The sequence below is a fragment of the Aspergillus oryzae genome, chromosome 2 (genome assembly GCF_000184455.2).
Source record: "Aspergillus oryzae RIB40 DNA, chromosome 2".
NCBI classification, from domain to species: domain Eukaryota; kingdom Fungi; phylum Ascomycota; class Eurotiomycetes; order Eurotiales; family Aspergillaceae; genus Aspergillus; species Aspergillus oryzae.
This window is the reverse complement of record NC_036436.1, coordinates 1,038,274-1,061,599: the sequence shown is the minus strand read 5'-3', so window position 1 is coordinate 1,061,599 and position 23,326 is coordinate 1,038,274. Positions and strand designations below refer to the sequence as shown.

The 23,326-nt window shown below is 51.4% G+C and overlaps 9 protein-coding genes across 9 annotated transcripts; 6 read left to right on the top strand and 3 right to left on the bottom strand.

The window, feature by feature from the left end:
* Positions 1 to 77: 77 nt before the first annotated feature.
* AO090001000420 (uncharacterized protein) lies at positions 78 to 1,253 on the top strand (the record flags this gene model as incomplete). The annotated part of the gene is made up of 2 exons (XM_023234543.1): positions 78 to 966; positions 988 to 1,253. 2 exons carry the CDS (start codon positions 78 to 80, stop codon positions 1,251 to 1,253), a joined length of 1,155 nt encoding a protein of 384 aa, XP_023089656.1.
* An 860-nt stretch (positions 1,254 to 2,113) lies between these two features.
* AO090001000419 (SDR family oxidoreductase) lies at positions 2,114 to 3,401 on the top strand (the record flags this gene model as incomplete). The annotated part of the gene is made up of 2 exons (XM_001818889.1): positions 2,114 to 2,641; positions 2,784 to 3,401. The coding sequence occupies 2 exons, from the start codon at positions 2,114 to 2,116 to the stop codon at positions 3,399 to 3,401; spliced, it is 1,146 nt and encodes a 381-aa protein (XP_001818941.1).
* A 127-nt stretch (positions 3,402 to 3,528) lies between these two features.
* On the bottom strand, positions 3,529 to 4,982 carry AO090001000418 (rRNA-processing protein SOF1; the record flags this gene model as incomplete). Its single annotated transcript, XM_023234542.1, has 3 exons — positions 3,529 to 3,889; positions 3,942 to 4,924; positions 4,980 to 4,982. The coding sequence occupies 3 exons, from the start codon at positions 4,980 to 4,982 to the stop codon at positions 3,529 to 3,531; spliced, it is 1,347 nt and encodes a 448-aa protein (XP_023089655.1).
* A 331-nt stretch (positions 4,983 to 5,313) lies between these two features.
* Positions 5,314 to 6,646, top strand: AO090001000417 (proteasome regulatory particle lid subunit RPN6; the record flags this gene model as incomplete). Its single annotated transcript, XM_001818887.3, has 2 exons — positions 5,314 to 5,581; positions 5,640 to 6,646. The coding sequence occupies 2 exons, from the start codon at positions 5,314 to 5,316 to the stop codon at positions 6,644 to 6,646; spliced, it is 1,275 nt and encodes a 424-aa protein (XP_001818939.1).
* A 467-nt stretch (positions 6,647 to 7,113) lies between these two features.
* Positions 7,114 to 8,624, top strand: AO090001000416 (SWIB/MDM2 domain-containing protein; the record flags this gene model as incomplete). Its single annotated transcript, XM_001818886.3, has 2 exons — positions 7,114 to 8,052; positions 8,103 to 8,624. The coding sequence occupies 2 exons, from the start codon at positions 7,114 to 7,116 to the stop codon at positions 8,622 to 8,624; spliced, it is 1,461 nt and encodes a 486-aa protein (XP_001818938.3).
* Positions 8,625 to 8,963: 339 nt separating this feature from the next.
* On the bottom strand, positions 8,964 to 10,299 carry AO090001000415 (TLC domain-containing protein; the record flags this gene model as incomplete). Its single annotated transcript, XM_001818885.1, has 2 exons — positions 8,964 to 9,665; positions 9,820 to 10,299. The coding sequence occupies 2 exons, from the start codon at positions 10,297 to 10,299 to the stop codon at positions 8,964 to 8,966; spliced, it is 1,182 nt and encodes a 393-aa protein (XP_001818937.1).
* A 1,519-nt stretch (positions 10,300 to 11,818) lies between these two features.
* AO090001000414 (uncharacterized protein) lies at positions 11,819 to 18,084 on the bottom strand (the record flags this gene model as incomplete). Its single annotated transcript, XM_001818884.3, is given in 3 exon segments — positions 11,819 to 11,835; positions 11,843 to 17,919; positions 18,014 to 18,084. Coding segments are annotated over 3 exon segments (6,165 nt in total).
* An 872-nt stretch (positions 18,085 to 18,956) lies between these two features.
* On the top strand, positions 18,957 to 19,623 carry AO090001000413 (60S ribosomal protein eL27; the record flags this gene model as incomplete). Its single annotated transcript, XM_001818883.3, has 3 exons — positions 18,957 to 19,010; positions 19,225 to 19,561; positions 19,616 to 19,623. 3 exons carry the CDS (start codon positions 18,957 to 18,959, stop codon positions 19,621 to 19,623), a joined length of 399 nt encoding a protein of 132 aa, XP_001818935.3.
* Positions 19,624 to 22,376: 2,753 nt separating this feature from the next.
* AO090001000412 (putative pathogenesis associated protein Cap20) lies at positions 22,377 to 23,006 on the top strand (the record flags this gene model as incomplete). The annotated part of the gene is made up of 2 exons (XM_001818882.3): positions 22,377 to 22,451; positions 22,506 to 23,006. 2 exons carry the CDS (start codon positions 22,377 to 22,379, stop codon positions 23,004 to 23,006), a joined length of 576 nt encoding a protein of 191 aa, XP_001818934.1.
* Between the last annotated feature and the right edge of the window lie 320 nt (positions 23,007 to 23,326).

Sequence of the window (23,326 nt, the reverse complement as noted above, 5' to 3'; positions counted from 1 at the left end):
GTTAATTGTCAGCCCTGCGGACTTCGTGGTGGGGGCTGCGGACTTTGCTGCGGAGTTTGGCCCTCAACCTCGATTTCATGCCATGCGTCATCCTTCCTTTCAACATCACAACGACCCAAAAGTTCGAAGAGATGCCCCACACATTACCTTATAATCGCTCTCGACAGAGGTCATGCGTCGCATGTGCTGGAGGGAAGCGGCGCTGCGACCGCCAAACTCCGCAGTGCTCACGGTGTCTTGCCCGCGGGCTGGAATGTATCTACATCAGAGGACTGCGCCAACAGCAAAGACCACAGTCTCCCAGATCTCTCCCGATCGAGCCATCATCATCACCCTCACTGACTGATATTCTTGCACCCTTTCCGCCAGATGATTTCACTTTATTTGATAATGCGGAATTAATCGCCTCGTGGCTTACCCCTAGCCCTTCCTTACTCGCCGTCCCAACATTGCTCCCAGCTGGCGATTTCCCAGAGACCTCTGTTATCGACAGGTGGTCAACAAAGCAGCTTCTGCAGAGCATCAAGAGCTATCCGCGGATGTTTGCTCGCTCCCGGAGAACTTCATTCATTCATCATCGCTTATACGACGTATACCTCCCAGAAGCGATTCAAGATGCCTTCACCGTGTCCGCTTCCTACTATACTAAGACAGCAGCGACCGAAGATACGATATTACGTATCGTGGAAGCCAAAACCGCAACTCTCATAAGACAGAATCACCAAGAAAACACCCTCGAAGAGCTTCTCGCGGCAGTACAGGCCTTACTGATATTCCACATCATCCAGCTTTTTGACGGTGACGTCCGACAACGCTCAATAGCGGAACGGAATATGGACACCTTACGAGCCTGGACCATGCAGTTACAAGTTCGTGCCGGCGAACTAGGCCCCACGCCAACATGGCAAGAATGGATCCTCGCAGAGAGTATTCGGAGAACTATCATCATTTCTATACTCATCGAAGGTTTGTATTCAGTACTAAAAGTGGGGCATTGTACGATTGTTCGGGCATTGAGTGTACTGCCCTTCACATCCGGGGCTGCTCTGTGGAATCTGACTACGGATGCTTCGTGGCTCGCTCAGTCGCATCGTTTGGGCTCGGACACAGTACTTTATGGAGACTTTGCAAGAGCCTTTGAGAACGGGCGAGTCTTGGGGAAGTTGGACGAATTTGAAAAAACACTGCTTGCCCCTTGTATGGGTGAGAGGTATAGAGAAATGTTGACGCTGGAGGATCAATGGTGTGGCTAGATACCGGCTTCGTATTTGATCTTGACATGAAAGAGAAAGTAACGAATTTATGAGACCACTCTTCTCTAATTTGGAGTGTACTTTCTATTCTGCCACTGACGCTATCAAGGCTATCTCTAAGACCTGGAGCTGTCTACTCCGAGGACCTATAACCATGTACTCGTTACGCAGCTTACACCCAAAGAACCCAACAAGAATATCAATTCAGGTTAGATCTGAAACATAAACCAGAACCCTTCTAGAATCGAATTGTTCTGTCAGCAAACAAAAGACATGGCGATATGTGGTGAATTTCACAGCATGTGTAGTGGGCCTTTTCTGTCCCCTCTGGACTCTTATACAGTAGTAGCATAGTGCACAATTGTTTAAAATAAAAGGGGTAAATTTGTCTATCCTAAAATATTAAAATAGAAATCTAGTAGAGCTCGCCAGCCGTGGACGATGGCAATGTCTGTGTGTTTGTTAACATGAGATGATACGAGTATACGGAGTATATATAGATAGCATTGTCCGATCTGAATCTACAACCTCAAAGTTTTATCTGGAGAAATATGCTAACAGATTAATACAAATACCCACAACTCAAATAATTCCTTCTCAAACCCGTATATACCCTCTATCTAGGACGTTCAAGTACTATACGTACAAAACATGCATGCCCTATTAATTACTACCTAACTTAGTACCTGAATCCTCCCCACAAACGGCATAGCGCCATCCAAACCACCTTATCGCAAGACAACACCATATTTATCAACAGACTCAAAACAACCCAATCCCTCGACACAAAACAACCTACAATGTCCCCGAACCACCAACTAACCATCTCCTAACAATCATTCCAATATAAACCAAAAAAAATGCCCCCAAACCCGTCCCCCTCCCAACCCAAACGCATCCTCACGACCGCCTCCTCTCCGCGCACCACCACCACCCCAACACAAGCCCCGAAATGGTACTCCGCACTGACCCTCGACCTCGTCCTCAGCGTCCTACGTCGCACAATCCTGCACCCCTGGCCGGCCTGGATTCTGGTGCTCAGTCTGCGCGCCCAGGTGACACCGACTACTGATCTGGCGTTTGTTCTCGCGACCGGGTATGCGGTTTTGGTGACGGTGGTTGCGATGGCGGGGGTGGTGAATGCGCGGGTTGCGTATGGGTTGCCGAGGACGGTGGAGTTGGGGGAGGAGGTGGTTGTTATTACGGGGGGTGCGAGTGGGTTGGGGTTGTTGATTGCGGAGATTTATGCGATGAGGGGGGTTGGGGTTGCGGTGTTGGATTTGAAGGATGAGAGGGAGGTGGAGGTTTGTGAGGGGGTGGTGTATTATACTTGTGATGTTGGGAGGAGGGAGATGTTGGAGGGTGTCCTGAAAAGGATTGAGGAGGAGGTTTGTTTTCCCCTTTCTTCTCTTCTTTTTGGTTTTGTTTACTTGGCTTATGTTTGGAGTAGAGGGTGGAAACGGTTATTGGGGTTTTTTTTTTTTTTTTTGGTATTCGTTCCTATTTACAAGATGCTGATTTTACCGATAGTTGGGTACCCCTACAGTCCTGATTAACTGTGCTGCGGCGCGCATCAACGGTCAACCGCTTTTGTCGCTCTCCGCCGAGGCGTTCCAGAAAACTATCCAGACCAACTTGTTCGCGGTGTTCCATACTTGCCAGACGTTCCTGCCTCGCATGCTGGCTGCCCCGAATGGCGGTACGATCGTGAATGTCAGTTCGGTCTTGGGTCAATTGTGTCCGGCGGGTCTGGCGGATTACTCAACCAGCAAGGCCGGCCTGAGCGCGCTCCATCGGACGTTAGAGGCGGAGCTTCGTGCATCGGGAGATGATGAGAAGGTGAAAATGATCTTAGTTGAACCGGGGCAGGTGGCGACACCCCTATTTGCATCGGTCAAGACACCAAACAAGTTCTTTGCCCCCGTTCTCGAACCGGTCCATGTTGCTCAGGAAATCGTTTCTGCGATAGAGGAAGGAAGAGGGGGTGTCATCCGACTGCCCGCATACGCCACGATGGTGAACTGGTATGCGGTGTTGCCTGCAGGCCTACAGCGTATTGCTCGGTTCTTGAGCGGAGTCGACCATGCCGTAGCGCAAACGTCAAGCCAGAAATCGTATGATGAACCCAAGGCAGCGAAAACGGAATGATGTAACGTGCAGCGGGTTGAACGCAGACGTCCATGGACATGGAAAGTCTGCATGGTGTATATAAGTTGTCCTCCGAACCAATCCCACATATGACCAGATGTGGTATATTTCCATCCCCAGAGACAGCCTACTGCTCCGAGGTCAGGATCATCTTCTGGCGCTCGCTCTCTCTTGGCTTCAATTTGTCCTTCCTGGTGTGCTTCCGGATGTTCTCCTGGCGTCTCTTGATCGCATTGAGTTCCTCTCTCTTGATCTCGCCGGCCTTCTTGATAGGCTTTGGCACGTGACGCTGGCGCTTGATTCTTCTGATCTGGGGCATGTGTGAGTATCTTTGAATCAGAGCCTGGTCGTACTCCAGCTTGGCTCGTTGACGGGCGCTCTTGATACCGCTGCGATCGGAGGCATTGGCACGCCAGAGTCGAATGTTGCCGTCGTCCGACCCGGACAGAATATATTTGTTGTCGGGCGTGAACTTGACGGAGAAGACCCTGTACCCTGTTAGCAACATTATTATCTTCGGTGTGAGCCAAATGTACATACCGTTGCATTCTCTTTGTGTGGTAAATATCACGCGAGTGACCTTCGGCTCTGTTCCACACACGGATCGTCCTGTCGTAGGAAGCCGTCACCAACTCTTCACCCGTCGGGCTGAATTCAACATCCATGACCGCTGCCACATGGTCCTTCAACACGTTCAATGCGCGGTCCATCTTCCTCATGTCAAATATGTAGGCGTTGTGATCTTCGTTGGCAACCGCGAAGTTGAATGCCTCCATGGGGTTCCACGTGATGGCGTTCGACGCGAGTCGCAGGACAAGCTTGTGGAGCGGGGACGAAGTTCGCAGGTCATACATAATGATAGAGCGGTCGATACCAGTAGATGCCAAGATCGAAGTCTCTGTCTGGTTGAAGGCAATCGATGTGATGGTGTCGATACTGGTGGGCCAGTTGAGGGTCTGGGAGGCCGTAGAAGAAGGCCGAGAGAGATCGTAGATTTGGATCTGAGACGACGATGACGCAGCAAAGGAAGGAAGATGTCTATGGTGGGACAGACTGGTGAAGGCACCCTGGCCCAGATAAGTTGCGAGAGGTGGAGCATCGGACGACGAGTTGTACGGATCGAACAACTTGACGGTCTTGTCGGCCGCGCAAGAAAGCAACTTCCGATCGGGTGTCCAGCACACATCCTTGACAATATTCTCATGGGCGTCTGTGTTCCAGACCTCGCCCTGGGTCGTCAAATCCCAGACCTTGACCACTCCATCACCACTGCCACTGGCGAAACGTTCCAACGAGCCTGGGTCTTTGGCCATGGAATAGACACCGTCCACGTGGCCATCACCAATCTGAGCTAAGAAAGGCGCAGCGAAAAGACGTTCAAGCTTGGTGGCATTGAGAGCTCGGGTATATTCTCGAGCACGTTCGAATGGATGTTGCGCCGGGTCAAGGTTTCGGGGCTGTCGAACGACAGCTGATCCCGGAGCCTGCTGCGAGGCAGTAGAGCGAGAAATAGCTTTAATTTTCTAGTGGTTGGATAAGCAAGATATCCACTTAGTGTATGCAGAAGTTTGAACTCACCATGACGCTCTTACTGTGTTAAACGGCAGAAGAAAGAAAAGAAGAAAATGTTTTGGCGGCGGACATAAAATTTCCAGATACTTTTTTTTGGCGGGTAATATTGGTTCTGGTTGGTTCGCCAACTCGCGGGCGGTGAAGGGCGGCTGTAGCTTGGACCGTCTCCAACAGTGACGATACCTCTGGTGACTTATCCTCATCAGCAAGACATCTCACATCCCCTCCACCTCGAATCCTTTAATCCTTTCCCGTTTCCTCGGGTCTCTCTCGCTCTCCAGCTATCTTAATAACGAAACTCACTTCCCCCGTTCCCTTTCACATTATAAGACGTTCAATCATGGCGCCCTCCTCGACAACCGCCCAGCGGATAGAGGAAGCTCGGGCTCTCGCGAAGAAAGACGCTTCCAAGGCCGAGACCATCTACAAGGATATCCTTTCTAAAGGACCAGGATCGACGGAAGCTTCGTCGCGTGATTATGAAAGTGCCTTGGTCGGATTGGGAGAGCTTTATCGGGATGAGAAGAAGCCGAACGAGATCGCTGAGCTCATTAAGACTAGCCGAGACTCATTCTCATCATTCGCGAAAGCTAAGACAGCAAAGCTTGGTAAGCTGGTTGGCAGCAACACATCACTCGCCAGTCCCAATGAACTGACCCCATATAGTCCGCCAGTTACTGGACCTGTTCAGTGAGATCCCTAATACACTCGATATTCAAACCGCCGTCATCAAATCCTGCATCGACTGGGCTATCGTAGAGCGGAGATCCTTCCTTCGACAGAACCTTCAGACCCGTCTTGTGGCTATTTACATGCAGAAGCAAGCCTACTATGACGCCCTTAACCTGATCAACTCCCTCCTACGCGAGCTGAAGCGATTGGATGATAAACTTATGCTGGTTGAGGTTCAGCTGCTAGAGTCTCGGGTGTATCATGCTTTGGGCAACCAGGCTAAGGGCCGCGCGGCCTTGACAGCTTCTCGCACATCGGCCGCCTCCGTCTATACCCCTCCGAATCTGCAAGCCGGCTTGGATATGCAAAGCGGTATGCTGCACGCGGAGGACAAGGACTTTACCACCGCTTTCTCTTATTTTATTGAAGCTTTGGAAGGATACAGCTCGCTCGACGAGAGCGACAAGGCCACAGCAGCTCTGCAATACATGCTGCTTTGTAAGATTATGCTGAACCTGGGGGATGATGTGACGACTTTGCTCGGCTCCAAGCAGGCCCAGAAATATGCTAGCCCCCGTCTCGAGGCTATGAAGGCTGTCGCACGCGCTCACGCCAATCGATCCCTTGAAGAATATGAAAAGGCTCTCTCGGACTACCGGTTCGAGCTGGGCAGAGATGTATTTATTCGGAACCACCTTCGCCGACTTTATGATGCCATGTTGGAGCAGAACCTAATTAAGGTCATTGAGCCCTTCAGCCGGGTTGAGCTGGACCATATTGCCAAGATGGTAGGGCTCGACACCCCGCAGGTGGAGCGGAAGCTGTCGCAGATGATCCTGGATAAGGTGATCATCGGTGTGTTAGATCAGGGCTCTGGGTGCTTGATTGTATTCGACGAGACAGAGCGCGATCAGGCATATGACGCTGCTCTGGAAACTATCGAGAAGTTGAGCAACGTGGTGGAAGAGTTGTACACTAATCAGGCATCCCAGCTGGAGTAAATGCTTCTGTTGGTTTTTGAGTTATGTTTGGGAAATGATACAGCATTACAGACATGAATCCGGTGCAGGATAGACGGTCGAGACGCGAATACACGTAGATTTTGTTCATTATGAATATGTAACATTGATTCAGTAGTAAAAACATGTCAATGATGTCGATGCTTTGATGTTCCGGCGCATGGCCCAAACGGGTAAAGCGCGATCGCGGCAAAAGAATCGCGACTTTCAGAACTCCAAGAGACATCTTCAATACCATCGGAGACTTCAAGGTTTCATCGTCCCAGAACCCCTTCAAACCTGACTAGAGCCCTTACGGATTCGCTTTGCTCTGCTTAGCTCGCCACTAGTCATGAATGCTCCAATGCCGCCCACTTACGGACGTGGGTTCCCGCAGGCCGCCCAACGGTCTCCTGCCACGCCTCGTCGCGGACCCCAAGGACCAGGTAGTCTCCACCCCTTGATTTCGTATGTCTACCGCTCCTAATCTCGCTTACACAGCTGGCCCAGCAATGCCTGTGCCCATGCCACAGCATCCCGTTCCCGCTCAGTATATCCCCGCCCAGCGCAACATGCCACACCCCAACGATGCTGCTCTTCGCCGGAGCCGCAAGCCCACCGACAAGAACATCCCCGACGGCATCGAAGATGTAGTGATCGGGGAAGGCGTACAGCAGTACAAGAACCTGCGCGATTTAGAGAAGAGATTGGACGCCGCCATCGTCCGGAAGAGACTGGACATTCAGGACTCGATCAGCAAGACCGTCAAGAAGTACCGGACGATGCGCATTTGGATTACAAACACAGTCGAGAATCAACCGTGGCAGGGCGCGACTGGCCAGAACGGGTCAGCGACTAACCCCGGCTCGGGACGTTATAAGGTGCGCATAGAGGGACGACTGCTGGATGATGACACCGATCCTACGGCCCCTGAGGACAGCGACAACGAGGGCAACGAGACGCAGGCGAATGGAGATGCCATGGATCATGACGGGAAGGATGCTAAGAAGAACGCCCCGAAGCGGTCGAAGCAGCGCTTTTCACACTTTTTCAAAACGATCACGGTCGACTTCGACAAGTCTTCAACCGCGAACCCGGAGGAGGTTAAGACTGTTAACTGGACCAAGCCACAGCTTCCGGCTAATACTGTAACATTGCCCCCGACTGCCGATTTTGATTCTCTGCAGTTTTCTAGAGCTTCACAGGAGAACTTGAATGTTACCGTGAGCCTTGTCAGAGATGAGACTCCCGAGCGGTATAAGCTGAGCAAGGATCTGGCCGAGGTGCTCGACGTCGAGGAGGAAACGCGCAGCGGAATTGTGCTTGGGATTTGGGATTATATTCGCGCAATGGGTTTACAAGAAGATGAAGAGAAGCGTTTGGTCCGCTGTGATCATCGTTTGCGATCTGTATGTTCCACCTTGTCCATTACTAAATCGTCTGATACTAACATCCACAGATCTTCGGCCGAGACCAGATGTTCTTCCCACAGATTCCAGAGAGCATCGGCCACCACACCAGTCCTCTTGACCCGATCAAGCTTCCATACACCATCCGTGTCGATGAAGAATTCCACAAAGACCCCACTCCCACCGTCTACGACATTCAAGTGGCCGTGGAAGACCCGCTCCGCGCTAAGATGCTCGCTCTGACCCAGAACCCACAGTACACCGCCGGGCTGCGACAGATCTCTACTTTGGACGACCAGGTCTCGCTTATCGTCCAGGCACTGACACACTCGCGTGCCAAACACTCCTTCTACACGGCGTTGAGCAAAGACCCTGCCACGTTCCTCCGTCGCTGGGTCAACTCCCAGCGCAGGGACCTCGAGACCATCCTCGGCGAGGCAACGCGCGGTGGCGGCGAAGATGCCACTGGCCCAGAGTTCCGTCGCGGAGGCGCCGATGGCGCTTGGGACTCTCCGGTGGCCCTCGAAGCGGTGCGGTACATGCTCGCGAAGCCAGAGGCCATGCTGCGGTGATTATGTACTGGTCATGTTTGTTTAGCTATTTTCGGATTTTGGGCTGGGGCGCTCATGCGGTGTTTGGTTCGGAGTGTTATGTATCCATTAGTCCAAGTATGCGTTTGGATGTGAATTCAACAAATCTACTATATTCCTCGATATAGTAAGATGAATTTAATGAAACCCTTATATTCAATCAGAAGGCAACATCGTAACATAAGCAGATGCAAATAAACAACCTTCAAGCCACAGCCAGAGAACAAATGATACAGAATAAGCATATACCAAGCACCGATCCACAATGCACAACCCCATCTACCCACCATATCTCACTACAAACCCTAAGTCAACACAACTCTACCTCCTCCTCCTCACATCCCCCCCAACATCAACATCAACATCCCTCGCAACCCCCTCCCCAAGAAACGGACTTCCCTCCTCCTCCTCCAGCGAAGCAGCAGCCTCAAGCACAACCTTCTCCACAACCTCCTCAACCGCCTCCTCCTTCTTCTCCCCCTCCCCCTTCTTAGAACCACCCTCCTTCGGCCCCCTAAACCTCTTCAACACCGTCTCCACCATCTTCGAAAACCAATAATAGTTCAACGAATTCAACACCACATTCGCCGCAACATAAGTCCCCACTAACCAAGTCGGGACACCACCAGCCGTGAATCCAGCATACTTAAACACCTCCTCATTCGCCCTCTTACAAACTTCATCAACGCACTGCTCTGCTAGCTTGGCCCTATGGCCAAAGACGGCGGTGTTGATTGCGCTGTCCAGTGCCACCGGGGATCCTCCTGCAGCAGAAGGAGAGAGGGGAGATAGAGACCAGGTCTGGGTTAGGGCGGACCACATATCTTTGTAGACGAGGATGGATTGCCAGGTGCCCCAGACGAGACGGCAAGAGAAGAAGACGGAGAGGAGGAGCATGCCGTTGTACCATTGAAGTTTGGAACCGGTGAGGTTGAGTTTATCCAGGAACCAGTGGATGTTGAGGAATGGGGAGGAGAGTTCGTAGAGAATGAAGGTTGGGGAGTAGAAGTTTACGAAGGGTCTCTGTTAGTTTTCTCTGTTAGTTTTTTCTCTCGTTTCTTTCTTGATTTGATTATGGATTGGTGGAGAGTTGGGGAGACGCATGTATGGTGGTTCCGTGGGGTAAGGGAGAAGGTTTCTTTGTTATCAGATTTGGATGGGTGGAGGGGAGACATACAAACCCAAAGCTAAACACCCACAAGGCACTAATAGCATGAAACAACATGCCCACGCCAAACATCCTAATATGCACCGTACTGACGATGATATCGTAGACGAAGTATCCCTCTGCCAGGGCCTGAAGGAGTCCGGACATGCCCGTGTACCCGTAGATGCGCTCTCCGGTATCCATGTTCTTACGTTCTTTGTCGACGAACATGATATACAGGGCGAAGACGTTGATAAGCACGCTCTGGACGAGGGAGACGACATGGACGTCCCAATTGAGCTTGGTTCGTTTGTTTAGCTGTGGATAGTGCCGGGGGAACAGGATCGGGGAGAGCCATGGCGAGAGGAAGGAGTGGATGAACTGGTAGCCGGCGAAAGCGAGGATGACTTCATGGATGTGGTCTGAGAGGGCCGGGACGTTGAGGTAGAGGGCCCACGGCTCGACACGATCTCGGAGCCATGCTGGTGGAGGAGGGAAGGGGTCCAACATGCCGGCGTTGGCGGCGTTGGCGACGAAGGTGGTGAGAGCAGTTGGAGGGTAGGGTTATAATCGGTGCCTAGTCGGTGATGATGTAGTGTATGTCGGAGAGTTAAGGAGCTTGATAGCTCCAGTATAACAGCCGAGAGCTGAGATACTGGATATAGTCGGAAAGAAAAGTTGATGTGAATCAAGGGGACGGTCAAACGGCGGTGTCTAGACGGGACCCCAGGCTAGCCATGGTCTCGAGCTGAGGTGAGGAGAAGGTCATTTATGCATCTCTAGCGATAAACTAATGAAATGCCGCGGTTGCTCGCGTGCCTTGTGGATGCCTGATTCGTGGGGCCGCCAGTTGGGACGAAACCGTTGGGGAGGCTGACTCAGCACCTGCTGATCGCCCCGGGCCTCGTGATTGGATCACTGGACCTGATCGACTGCACTAGACTGTTTCCAGAATGCAGCTGAGCGGTCTAGAAACAATAATATGCTGTTTTTAGGGCTATATCAGTGCTATCATGGACCACAGCCCTATCTTTGTCGAGAGACACGCATTCCGGTGAATCCATGTTGTATGTATCATGGTCCAGCAAATCCTATCCTGAAAGTCTTGACATCATGGCCCAAGCCTATCACATGGATATCAGCGTAGAGACATGGTTAAGAACGAGGCAAGACCCAGTCATTCGTCTGGAATGAAATTTATTACGTGGCTACAAAGCTTGGATTACAGTGGTGCAAGGGACACGCAAGGTACGATCATAAATATATTATTGTAATGTATCTACCGCTAAACAAGAATAGACATCATGTGCATTCAAGCTAAACAAAACTATCAACAAAGGAAAAGTACAAAAGAGACGAGTCTAGAACAATTCCAAACACTGCTGGAACTTATCCGGTGGAACCGTCCATCGGTGGTATCTCAAGAATCCATATCAGGCTGCACATGATCACAAGTTAAACATCAATCAGGTCATCACCTGAAGCTATCCTGCGACACTCGCAACACCAATCCCACTGTCGCTATGTTGTCCGTAGAGTACCAATTTAGACGACTCTGAGTCTAGCTCTGGATCGTCGGCCTTAGGATCGTCATGTGTATCCGAAGCACCGTCCCCGTCATCGGCAACTGAGTGAGAGCCCTTGCCAACGATCTCAGTGGCGGTGCTGGAGCCACTTAGCCGTCGATCATTAGACACAGTGCTACCTGCCTCGTACATCATACTACCGGCGTAGCTTGTTTTGCGCTCTGTACCCACATCACTTTCAATGTCACTGCGGTTCTCATCCTCCTCGGGGAACACCTCGTTCTCTTTGTTCACTACAGAGCTTCTGCCACCCCAAGATGACTTCCGATCGGAGACGTTGGACTTCACGGAGTGGCTGCGCTTCAAGCTGGCAAACCCACTGCTGACACTAGACTGACGATCGGTGGGTCCACGGTTACCGGTCACGTTGCTGAGACTGAGGATTCGTCTCTCCTTGCCGTCCTTCGTCGGAGTAGCGGCCTGCGACGCCTGAGACCGCTTCCTTAACGCCATACCAACGCTGTTACTCAAGATATTCCGAGCCTCCCGTACAGTGCTGGAAGTGCCAGCAGCACTAGGACCTCGAGCCCGAGAGCCCCGCGACTTCTTCATGTTCAGACCATTGTTGGGCCGGCTGAGCAAAACGCTGCGAGCGTGGTCGAGAACACCTTCCAAGATGCGCTTCTCGAGACTGTCTGCGCGATCCTCCATGACCTGCATCTCCTCGTGGCGGAGCTCGAGAGCCATCTCCAAGCTGGACAGTTCCTTGCCAAGTTTCGTAGTCTGCTTAACAAGGTCCTCCTTCTCGGCCTTCAGGGTCTGGATCATCTTCAGAAGAGACTCCTTCTCATCCTTGAGGTCGACAATCTCGGATTCCACTTGCTCTTTCTGTGCGTTTCTCCTCTCCAGAGCAACCGCGGCCTCTTCCGCCTCGCGGCGTTTGCGTTCGTTATCTTCGGCCACCATTGCGGACTGAGCTGCAAACATCTCGGTCATCTTGCGGGACGTCTCCATAATATCCTTGTGCATCTCGTCCAGCTTCATCATCTGCGTGACGGACTGATCGGTATTTGTTGCGTGATCGATGAGGGTATCGAGCTTATCGTGAATTGGCCCATTGTTCTCCGCAGCGTGGTTGAGCAGCTCATCCAACTTGTCATACATCTGACTATTGGTGCTAGTAGTCTGGCTGAGGAGCTGATCAAGTTTCTCGTGCACTTGGTCGTTCGTCACCCGCTCAACCAGGATGTTCAGGGCCTCCTGCACCTTCTCATTCTTCGCATGATGCAATAGGTTGTCCAGCTTCTCCTGGACCTTGCTGTCATCGTACTTTTCCGGCTCAGGCGGTGGTAAAGCGGGGAGCATCTGGGGAATAGTCGAAGGAAGGGCAGACAAGTCGGTCTTGATAGCCTCAGCCGACTTTTGCGAGTGATCGTAATGCTGTCCGACAATATTGAGAATCTCCTGGATAGATTCCAAGACTTGCGGATGGAACTCATGCAGCTTGCTTTCCACACGATCTGTGGCAGCGGCAGCCCGCTCAATGTCGGATCGGGCCTGTTCCTGCTGGGTCTTCACTTCGTTGTGCATCTCTTCCATCTTGTTGTAGGAGACATCCACCTTCTCCAGGAAGGACTTGGTATCCTCACTGATGCGCTCACAAGCCTCATTAACGCTGTCGCCCATGGTACCGATAACAAGCTTAATGTCCTCTGCAAGAGATTTGGTATCAGTTGCGGCTTCAAGGTGGGCGTTGTCACGTTCGACAGACTCCGAGAATTTCGTATCCATCGCAGTCTGCATGTCGTCGTATTTAGCCATGACTTCGCCCAGTTTCTCGTCGATCTTCGCTCCAAGCTCCACTATAATTGCCGCTCTGGTCTCGTCCTGCTTGACAAGAGAAGCGGCATCGCGCTCCTCCTTTTCGAGTTTGTGCGCGTCCTGTTCACCGCGTGCGCGCTCGAACTCGCGATTGATGAGTTCTGTGAGTTCCTTAACATTTTCGACTGTCGTAAAACTCTCCGCCGAGACTGCTAAGCCTTCCAGAAGCTGCTTCAGCTCAGAGAGACCCTCACTACTTCCATCTAGCTTGCTCTTGAGTTCATCACCAAGTCCTTCGACCACAGCCTTGGCCTCCTCGATCTTTTCAGCGAGACCGGCGTGTTCCACCTTGCGGGCCTCGAATCCTTGTGCTGTCAATTCATTCTCAGCCTCCACCTTCTCTTTAAACTCAGTGACCAGGGCCGACAGATCTTGAACCTCCGTCTTGGTAGGCAAGGTCTCCGGGTCCGGCAGCTTCAGCTCATCGATCTGGGTTTTCACTTCAAATATCATGGCCTCTACCGTCTGTAGGTCGGCCTTGACCAATTTCTCGGTGTCGCTCGCGTCTTCCGGGCTTTTGCCTTTCAACTCGTCGAGGGCCAGCCACATATCCTTCATCAGAGTCTCCAAGGTACCAATCTCGGACTTGGTAGGGCCCTCAGCTTCCAAGCGGGTGCTTAGTTCGAATAGGGCTTCCTTCGTCTCCTTGACAATGGATTCCAAGCTGCCAAGCTGCTCGGCTCTGGCGAGCTCATCCGCGGCGGGGAACTTCATCTCGTCGAGCTGAGCCTTCGTGCTCCGCAACAACGTCTCGATCGCGTCCGTGTCCTCCTTCTTGGCTGTGGTCTCATCTGCAGGGTTCTCGCGTGCCACAATGCCCGTAACAGAGCCCTGGAGCTCGTGTAGGCCTGCCAGGACCTCATCCAGGTGTTCTTTCTTGAGCGCGTCTGTGGCTGGTTCCGCGGCGCGCGGTGCGGATTCAATGGCTTCGACCTTCGTTTGAAGCTGGGAAATGAGAGATTTGAGCGCTTCCATGTCGCTACTGATGTCGGGTTGATTGTGTGGAATATGTTGATTGGCTTGACTGGCAAGCATCAGCTCTCCGCCTCTGGTTGTGGTAACATCCTCGGCGTCCAGCTGAGACTTGCGCAACATCTCGACGTCGGCTTTGAGACTGCTAAGTCCTTCCTTCAGAGTGTCAAGAAGCTCGTTGTAATCGAACTCCACTGGTCTCTCCAACAGTTTGCCTAGGTCGTCCCGAATATTACCAACACCATCGTTAAAAACGTCGATCAGGTCACCAGTTGAGAAGTCATTCTCGCCAAGGTCCCGCGAACGACTACCCTCGTCACGGAAAGTCTCAAGATTTTCCCGTAGAGCGGCAATAATCTCGTCCTTATCAATCCGGTCGCCACGGAAGCTTTCCAGATGCTCGCGCAGCGCCGCAATGATCTCATCCTTGTCACTTGTCTCGCTCTTCTCACCCCGGAAAGTGTCAAAGCTCTCACGAAGAGCGGCAATAATTTCATCCTTGTCAGTGGTCTCTCTATTCTCGCCACGGAAGCTTTCAAGATGCTCGCGAAGAGCGGCAATGATCTCATCCTTGTCACTCTTCTCGCTCTGCACGCCCCGGGCAGTCTCAAGATTCTCACGGAAAGCGGCAATGATCTCGTCCTTATCGGTCCGCTCGCCACGGAAGCTTTCGAGATGCTCGCGAAGCGCAGCAATGATCTCATCCTTGTCACTTCTCTCACTCTTCTCGGCCCGGAAAGAATCGAGGTTCTCACGGAGAGCGGCAATGATTTCCTCTTTGTCACTCTTCGGCGCTTGAGGCTCCGCACGAACAAGACTCATATTCATCGACTCCCGGAGCTGCTCAAACTCCTGTTTGATAATGGTGGCAATATCCTGGCTCTTAGGGGCTTTCTGAGCCTCCGAGACATCGCGAATGGCATCGAGGATTTCCTCCTTATCAGTTGAGGTGCTCTGTTCTGTCCGAAGGAGAGTGCTAATTGTAGATCGAAGGTGCTCAAACTCCTTCTCCATTGCATCGAGAAGTTCTGGAGTATCCGGGTTGCGGGGAACACTGGCCACAACGCTCTCAGCGATTGTCCTTTCCATATCCGCCTGGAGCAGTCGGAAGCCTTCCTTCACGGTGTCCATGATTTCATGCGAGCCAGAGGCTTCGGCGGCGGTAGCAGCGTAGCCTTCGACCTCCTGTCGCACCACAGCGATGCCGTCCTTGATTGCGTCCAGGATTTGTATGGTGTCGTTCTCTTTGGCAAGAGACTGCTGCTTCAGTTCCTCTCTCATACCGTCATGGTGCTCCAGGACTCGTTCAAGGATCTGGTCCCCGACGTTGTGGTTTTCGGCGTTGGCCTCGTGAAGACCAGCTGAGATAGCTTCCATGAGATCATCCTTGTTTAATTCGATCTCGCGGGTTATGCTGTTCTGGGCCTCGAGGCCCTCGGCAATAGCGGCGAGAATCTCATCGCGGGAAACCGTAGGCTGGACATTGGTACTGAGAGTCGACTGCTGAGCATAGAATGCATCGTTGACGGCACTGGCGACATCCTCCTTGGTGACGTGCGGTTGCTCAAGCTGACGAGCAGAGCTGAAGTGCGCTTGGATACCCTCCGCGACCGCGCTCATGATTTCTTCGCGACCAAGGCCAGAGTCAAGTGACTGCCTCGTAAGTGCACTCTGGGATGCTACGGATTCGGTAACTGCCTGCAGTATATCTTCCCGAATAGCATCCAACTTCTCGTCATGGACAGATCTAGTAGCAGTTTGGGAGGTTTCGAGACATTCGCGGATCGTGTGCACGATCTCGTCCTTGGTGATAGTGGGCGGTTGTTCGAACTGTTGCATACCCGCCTGTACAGCTGCCAGGACTTGATCATATGTGACAGCGTCTTCATGCCGCGGCTGATAGGCTTTGAGACCTTCTGACAGACATTCCAGGATCTCATCACGTTCAAGTCCAAAGTTCTCCAACTCAATTTCGGGCTTGTACGTTTCCCAGGCATCTCTAACTGCGTCCAAGATATCATCCTTCTCCATCGTAGCGCCCCTCGGCTCATCCCGCAGGTGTGATAAGTTGAGATCATTAAAGGCCCGCTGGACAATGGAGTATATCTGGTTGCCGTCCATCGCGGAGCGGAATTCTGACAAAGCCGATGAATGCTGCTTATTTTCGCTCATGATTGCTTCCAACTGCTCCCTCAGCTCGCACAGACTGTCGTTGACAATGGCGGAGATCTCCTCCTTTCCGGGACCTGCTGGCTTGTCCTCTGCGGCCTCGCGAGCTATCTCAATCTCTTCCAGTTTCCGAGCCAGGTTTCGCCCCATGCCCAGCACCTCGCCGCGCAACTCGCGCACCAGTGCTTTCACTTCATTGGTCATCCCACCTCCTTCGATCACGCTGTTTTTCACACGTCGCATGATTGATAGCATTTCCTCCGTTGTCTGCTCGTCAGAGTGAGACATGGAGCGTGTTGATAGTCGGCCATTGTCCCCGTGAACCATGTCGAGGTCTGGAGCATATAAATGCTCCGGGTCCATGGATTTTGATCTGCCTGTCTTGAAAGCAGCAGTACCGGTGACAGAGGGTGCACGTGTCCGCACCAAAGCCTTGCTCTCCCACTCATCCTTGACGATACTCAGGATCTCCTCCAGCATCTTTGTGATCCTACTATCAAGTGGTTCGCCGGGAGTGTCCGAGACGGGGCGGGCTTTAATCGCGTCAACCAATTCCGTAATCTTTTCCTGGCCTTCCTTGGTGGCCATCTCCCGGAGTACCTTCTCCAACAGCGCAATACTGGCCGAGCCATCTGAGATGGGCGTAGGCGAAGCGGCCAACTCGCGTTCCATTGCCGCCGCGAAGGGATTAGGACTTGACATCCGTCCATAGCTCTTCTTCGAGTTCGGAGAACTATCCGATTCCCTATGGTTAACACCACTGTCAGAACCCAGGAGAGTACTGAAATCAAACCTTGTGGCAGCATCAGCATCCAAGAATCTCGAATTCAAGTTGGAGGATAGCTCCCGGAGGCTTTTCCGGATATCCTCGTCTCGTGCATTCGTGGCGGCTTTCAGGCTAACGAGGTCTGTCGCATTGTCTTTGCTTCGGCGGCTCAGTTGGGCCATTTCGCGCTGGAGGTTGCTGGCGATATCGGTAAGACTGTGGATTTGCGTAGACAAGGATTCGAAGCTATAGTTTGGAGGACGGCTCGGCCCTACGAACGGATCCGACTCGACGCTCTTCGGTTGCGAATCAGGCTCGCAGGGCAGTTGCATGTTCTGCAGTGCGAGCATGGTGGCAGAGGGCGGGGTGCTTTCCCCGAGAATCGGTTTAGAGAGATAACGGGGCGAGATGAGCAAGTTCGGGGGCTCGGGCTCTGACTCCGGCTCTTCTATCTCAGACTTCATTAGACTCTTCTCCGGCAACTTTGTCGTTGAATCAAACGTTGACGCTCGTTGGGGCCGTTCCGGCGATTTGCTCTCTAGATAGTTTAAGAACTCGGATCGCGGATCCGGGCTATTCTGAAAGGACTGCATGCGCTTGTGGAATTGGCCTTTGATCAGAGACTTCTCTGGCGAAGACTTGGGTGGCATGGGATTGGAGATGTATGGACTTGGGGCGTTTTCCCGCATCTTCTCTGTAAATGTGGCCGCCATCGCTTGGATACCGGGCGAAACGTTGCCCTTGGTCGCCGGGCTGGTCGAACCGGGGTTCATGGGCAGCGGTGGAGGCGCCCGTTCGGGGTCTGAACTGTCCCACCTTCATTTCCACGATATCAGGGTCAGTCTGCGGCAATCCCTTGTTTGCCATTGGACGGCAAAAGGTCTTTGTTTAGGTGATACTTGAGACATACATGGGAATTGATTGATGTCTGACAACGAGCTCCCGGTCTCGGGAACCGTCGCGAGTGTGAGCCGCCGGCATTATGAGACCTGGCTTATGGAGTGAATTTCCTGTATCCTTCGTTCGTCGATAGTTGAAAGAGAAATTTGAATCGGGGGCAACAGGGGTTAATGTAGGTGGAATGCGCAGAAGAATGTTCGTCAATTAAGGTCGTTAGGCATATCAATTCGTCAAAACAAAGCAAAAATAGATAACTCTTGGTCGCATCAAAGGACGTTGTACAACGGGGAAACAAGGGTCGTCAAAACAGAACAAAAAAAAAAAAAAGAAAAAGTATCAATGCGCTTGCTATCGACGGATGGAGGGGAGGGAAGGAACTAGACGACGAACGGATCACAACAGAAAAGACCCGGAGGGTAGAGTAGATCTTGGAGTAGATAATCAATTAAAAAAGAAGTAAGTGACCCAAACAGCCGAGTGGAGTTTGAGAACTGGAGGGAGATTTTAATGGTAGCTCATGGGGCATCAACCAGCAGCGGGACCAATCTCTCGTGTACACATCAAAGCTTCGTCCTAGCAACCGATAGACGCCCCGTTGCCGAGTAAACAATGCCGTCATGGGCGGTGAAAGAACAAGTTGATCCGATGGCCGGGCATCTCGGGCACTAAGCTTGTTGGGGAAACTATCCCAGAACAGCTTAGCGACGGAGCATCGGTAATGCAACCAATGAGAGGCGGGCGCACAAAAGCCCTGAGCAAGCCCTGATTCTCAAGCGAAAAAAAGAACGTCGTCGGCGGAGACTCTCTTTACTCGACCGAAGCACATCGACAACCAACCCCATCGACCTTGTTGCCGCCGGGACTTTCACAATGAAGTGTTAGTTGAACGCTCTACCACCTCGATTTTTGATTCACTACGTTTGAATGCCAGCTGACAGGATGTCGCGATAGTCATGAAAGTGGGCCGTGTGGCCATCATCACCCGTGGCCGTTACGCCGGTAAGAAGGTACGACACGAAATGATTCCCTTTTCAGTTTCTGCGCGTGGCGGATTGTGTGTTATGGCGTTTGTTTTGGCGAGAGCGAATAAATTTGAGACGACAAAAAATTACGACACATTGAACGACATCCAGCGAGAGTTAGATGGGCGGAAGATAGCGTGTTACGGTTTTCAAGGATGAGACGTGTGAAGGGATGAAGCTGACAGGACCGCTGGTATAGGTCGTCATTGTCCAGCCTAACGACACTGGCTCCAAGGCGCACCCCTTCGCCTATGCCGTCGTTGCCGGTATCGAGCGTTACCCCCTGAAGGTCACCCGCCGCATGGGTAAGAAGACCGTCGAGAAGCGCAGCCGCATCAAGCCCTTCATCAAGGTTGTCAACTACAACCACTTGATGCCCACCCGTTACACCCTCGAGCTCGAGGGTCTCAAGGGCTCCGTCACCAACGACACCTTCAAGGAGGTCTCCCAGCGTGAGGACGCCAAGAAGACCGTCAAGAAGGCCCTTGAGGACCGCTACACCAGCGGCAAGAACCGTTGGTTCTTCACTCCTCTTCGTACGTTTTGCTTTTCGTCATATAATACATGGGCGCATGCTGACCGGTGAACAGGTTTCTAAACGGGGTTTTTTTGGGCGTTATGTCGTTTGAGCGCGCAAGGTCTTAGATGAGGCAAGCAAAAAAGGGCATCGAGCACATTCGGTTCATGACACAAGAGGACGGATACCATAGCTGGCGGAGGCATGGGGAATGTATCGATGTACAAGTCCAGGACTTGGCCATTTTTCTTTTTTGATAATGAAGGAGGCCACCGAGATCTGGCGTCCTCGCAATGAAATGGAAATATGAACAAATTCAAAATCTTCCTTTGTCTGAGATGACTACGATGTGACTACAGAATTCCGAACTATACCCCGTGACTTGGACTACCGCAACACCCGAGTCGAAGTTTTTTTCTCTTCTTTTTTTTTTTTTTTTTTTGTTTTCATCAATTTGACTCTGGTGCCTACTCTGGATTATTTCCCCCAAACCACCACCCCCCATGGAGATATATATAACTATATCGTGTTCCCCTCCCTACCGAACCATCAAGTCAAGTACGCAGAAGCGCACACGTGCCCAAGCAGAGGGCCAACTCCCCATCCTCTTGGCGCATCAGAGAATCCCCGCATCTTCCGTACCTCCGCAATCAAGCAAACCGGAAGGACAGTAGCAGCAATCCGAAGAAGCGGGGAACACCAACCGTCAACTCTCCAGAGCCACCTCATCGCCGTAGCCGCTGTACTCCGGGCGCAAGTGGAACGGCGTCATCGTAGACGGACTGGACCGGTCCATGCATGCGAGACCAAAACATCGGGCGGTTAGTCCTCTACGAATGGCCGTGCGGGATGCGGTAGGTCACCGTTAGTCGGTGGTAAGCGAGAGCTCGTATTGAGCGAATCGAACTATTGTAATTAGGTAGTAGGGTTCTCTCGTTGAGAATTGCGAGCAGCGTCTAGGTTCCCTGTTGCGGGTGGGATCCGCTGCGGTAGGAAGAGACGCGGATGTGCCTGTCTGTGCTCTTGCTTGTGAATTGGGGATTGGCGATTTCTCCGCGGTTAGATCTAGGATGATGAGGTTTATGTTGAGTTATTTTAAATTCTTTCTTTTTTGTTTTTCTTTTTGTCTTTTTGTCCTTTTTTGTGACGGTCTAGAATATGTGCCAGGAATTAATGAACACTTCTCAGTCTTGGCTACAGTATCTTGTTGGTTGGAGTTCCTCGTCGAATGGCAGGTAAAATGTCAGAAATATATAATGACATGCATAACACAGTCTATGCCACCATATGCAATGCCGCAGCACCGATTCACATTCCACAAGCCATGGACAAGGACCAGACCAGTAGAGATTACGATCATGTGCTGAGAGACTCTCCTGACGAAATGAATTCCACATGATGAGATCCAGGGTCTGCCAGCCACAGGTACCTAGGTCCTTTAGCCTACTCGTATATCCCAGTGAGACCCGACCGCTTGCGACAAATGTCCAATGCAACCTAGTCGCTCCGATCATATGGGAAAGAGCATGGCAATCCACGCAAAAGTACGATGCACGGAGTTGGCGCTAGATAATGCCATGCCGGTCGAGAGTTAGGATGTATCAATTTAAAATTTGGGACGCTGGTGCTTGACAGAGAGACGGGGCCAAGGAGAGCGATTGTTGGCTAGACAGACGGCGCTCAGACCAACGAGGCGGATCCAACTCAAAAGGGGAAACGAAGAGAAAAGCCTGGATGGTAAAAAGTCTCTGTGGTTTGGATGAAGGCCAAGGCCGGTGGTCGAGAGGAGGCGTCGCTTCATCACTGGTTAGTCATGCATGATTCATGTATTTTATTCTCAGAAGTCTTGTCAATATTTGTTTGATTTATTTATTTTATTTTGTTTATTTTATTTTGTTGAAATAGGATTGAAATAAAATAAAACAGAAGAGAGAAATCCAAATAACCTTTCGTAAATAAGTTTAGAGGATCATCATGGAGGCGTCGATAATAATAAACGATCATCTAGGACGAGGATGCTGTGTATTAGTACTAGTAGTATTATATTAGCACTCTGTAGACACTCAGTAAGAGAAAAGTGTGACCCGCAATCACATGCCGTCAGCCCACTTCCCAAACCACTTCATTTGCCTTTCCGGATTCAACGTCCATCAAATCTTCTCGCCCGCCACGACGATAACGCAATGTGCTGGAAGCTCCAAAGATCATTCGATTTGCGACACCTTATCTCTCGCTTCCAAGGAACCAGTCCGTCTACCCTTGAACCCAGATTGCAAATATTTCACAACTGATGCGGTTGGAACTGCAACCAGATGACGATTGGGCCGACCATGCGAACAAATAAGACTATGCTGGACTATCTCTCGACGATATTCTAGGCCGATGATGAGTCGTAGTGTAACACTATTTATTTTATTCGATTTTATTCTGATTTATGTATTTTTTTTTTTTTTGCCCCTCCGCTTGCGTTCAGTCACTCTGCGGATCCGCTATCACATGCGTTTTTTATTATCGTCGATTCTTAATAGCAAATTCGATTCTATCTGATGTGATGGTTTAATATCTCGAAGCCTAATAAATATCCTCTGTCCTGGCCATTTTCTCCCACGGACTGACTTATCTTGACCCTCCCTCTTTTCTTCTCTTCCCCCCCACCAAGCTTTCTTATATAACCTCTGCCCTCCTACCAGTGGCACATCGACTTCCCTTATTCTCCGATCGTTCGTCGCTTACATACTTCTACCCTCTCAGGTATGCTATGCGATGCAATGCACCTCGCCGATCCTCATCCAGTTCCACCCCATATACTAACCTCCCACCCTCCACAGCAACCGATGCCTCACGCAGAGCCAAAGAAGATGGGTGAAAACGCTGTCAACGGCGAGAAGGTCCACTCGCACTTCCTCGATGTAAGTTATATTTCTATTGTGAATTTTCGGCACCATCACTCACCCTTTTTACAGCACCTCACATCCTACCCCCTCGTCTCCGACTCCATCTCCGTCTTTAAGAGCAACAAGTACGGCGCCAAGTCCATAGAGTACGCCGACCAGAGCTATGACCGCATCGCGAAGCCCTTCCTGCCCTACTTCTCCAAACCCTACGGCTACATCGCCCCCTACCTGGCCCGCGCAGACTCCCTCGGCGACCAAGGACTGTCTCAGATCGACTCGCGATTCCCGTTGATCAAGGAGGACACCGAGAAGCTCCGGAACACCATCTACGATAACGCCACTTACCCGGTGCGAGTCGTGGGCGAAGTCAAGTCCCATGTCTTTGACACCTACGGATCCGAGTACAAGAAGTGCGGTGGTGACGGGGTGGTGGCCAGCGGCAAGGCGCTGATCACGACCAGCTTGGTCCTGTCGCAGGAGTCGCTGGGCTTCCTCAGCTCCTTGCTGCAGGCCAAGAAGGAGCAAGTGAAGGACGTGGTCAACGACAAGACCGACAAGGCCAACAACTAGAGAGGGATGGTGTTTCAATTTCACTGGAGGGTTCTTTGTCCAGCAAGCTTTTATGTTTAATTTCTGTTTCTAGAAGGGTGTTTTGATTTTTTTGCGCAGCTACTTGATTTATTCATTTCTCTTTCCAGACATCGGAGCCATGTCTTATGGCGACCGGTCCTTTGATACACTACCCCATCTCGATGTTATCAATACCCAATTGGATCTCCCCTCGAACCAACCGTAACCCTCCGACACAAAACAAATTAATATAAGATCCCTCAATCAGAAAACAATAAAAAGAAACAAACTAAAATAAAACACAAGTAAAACAAGACAAA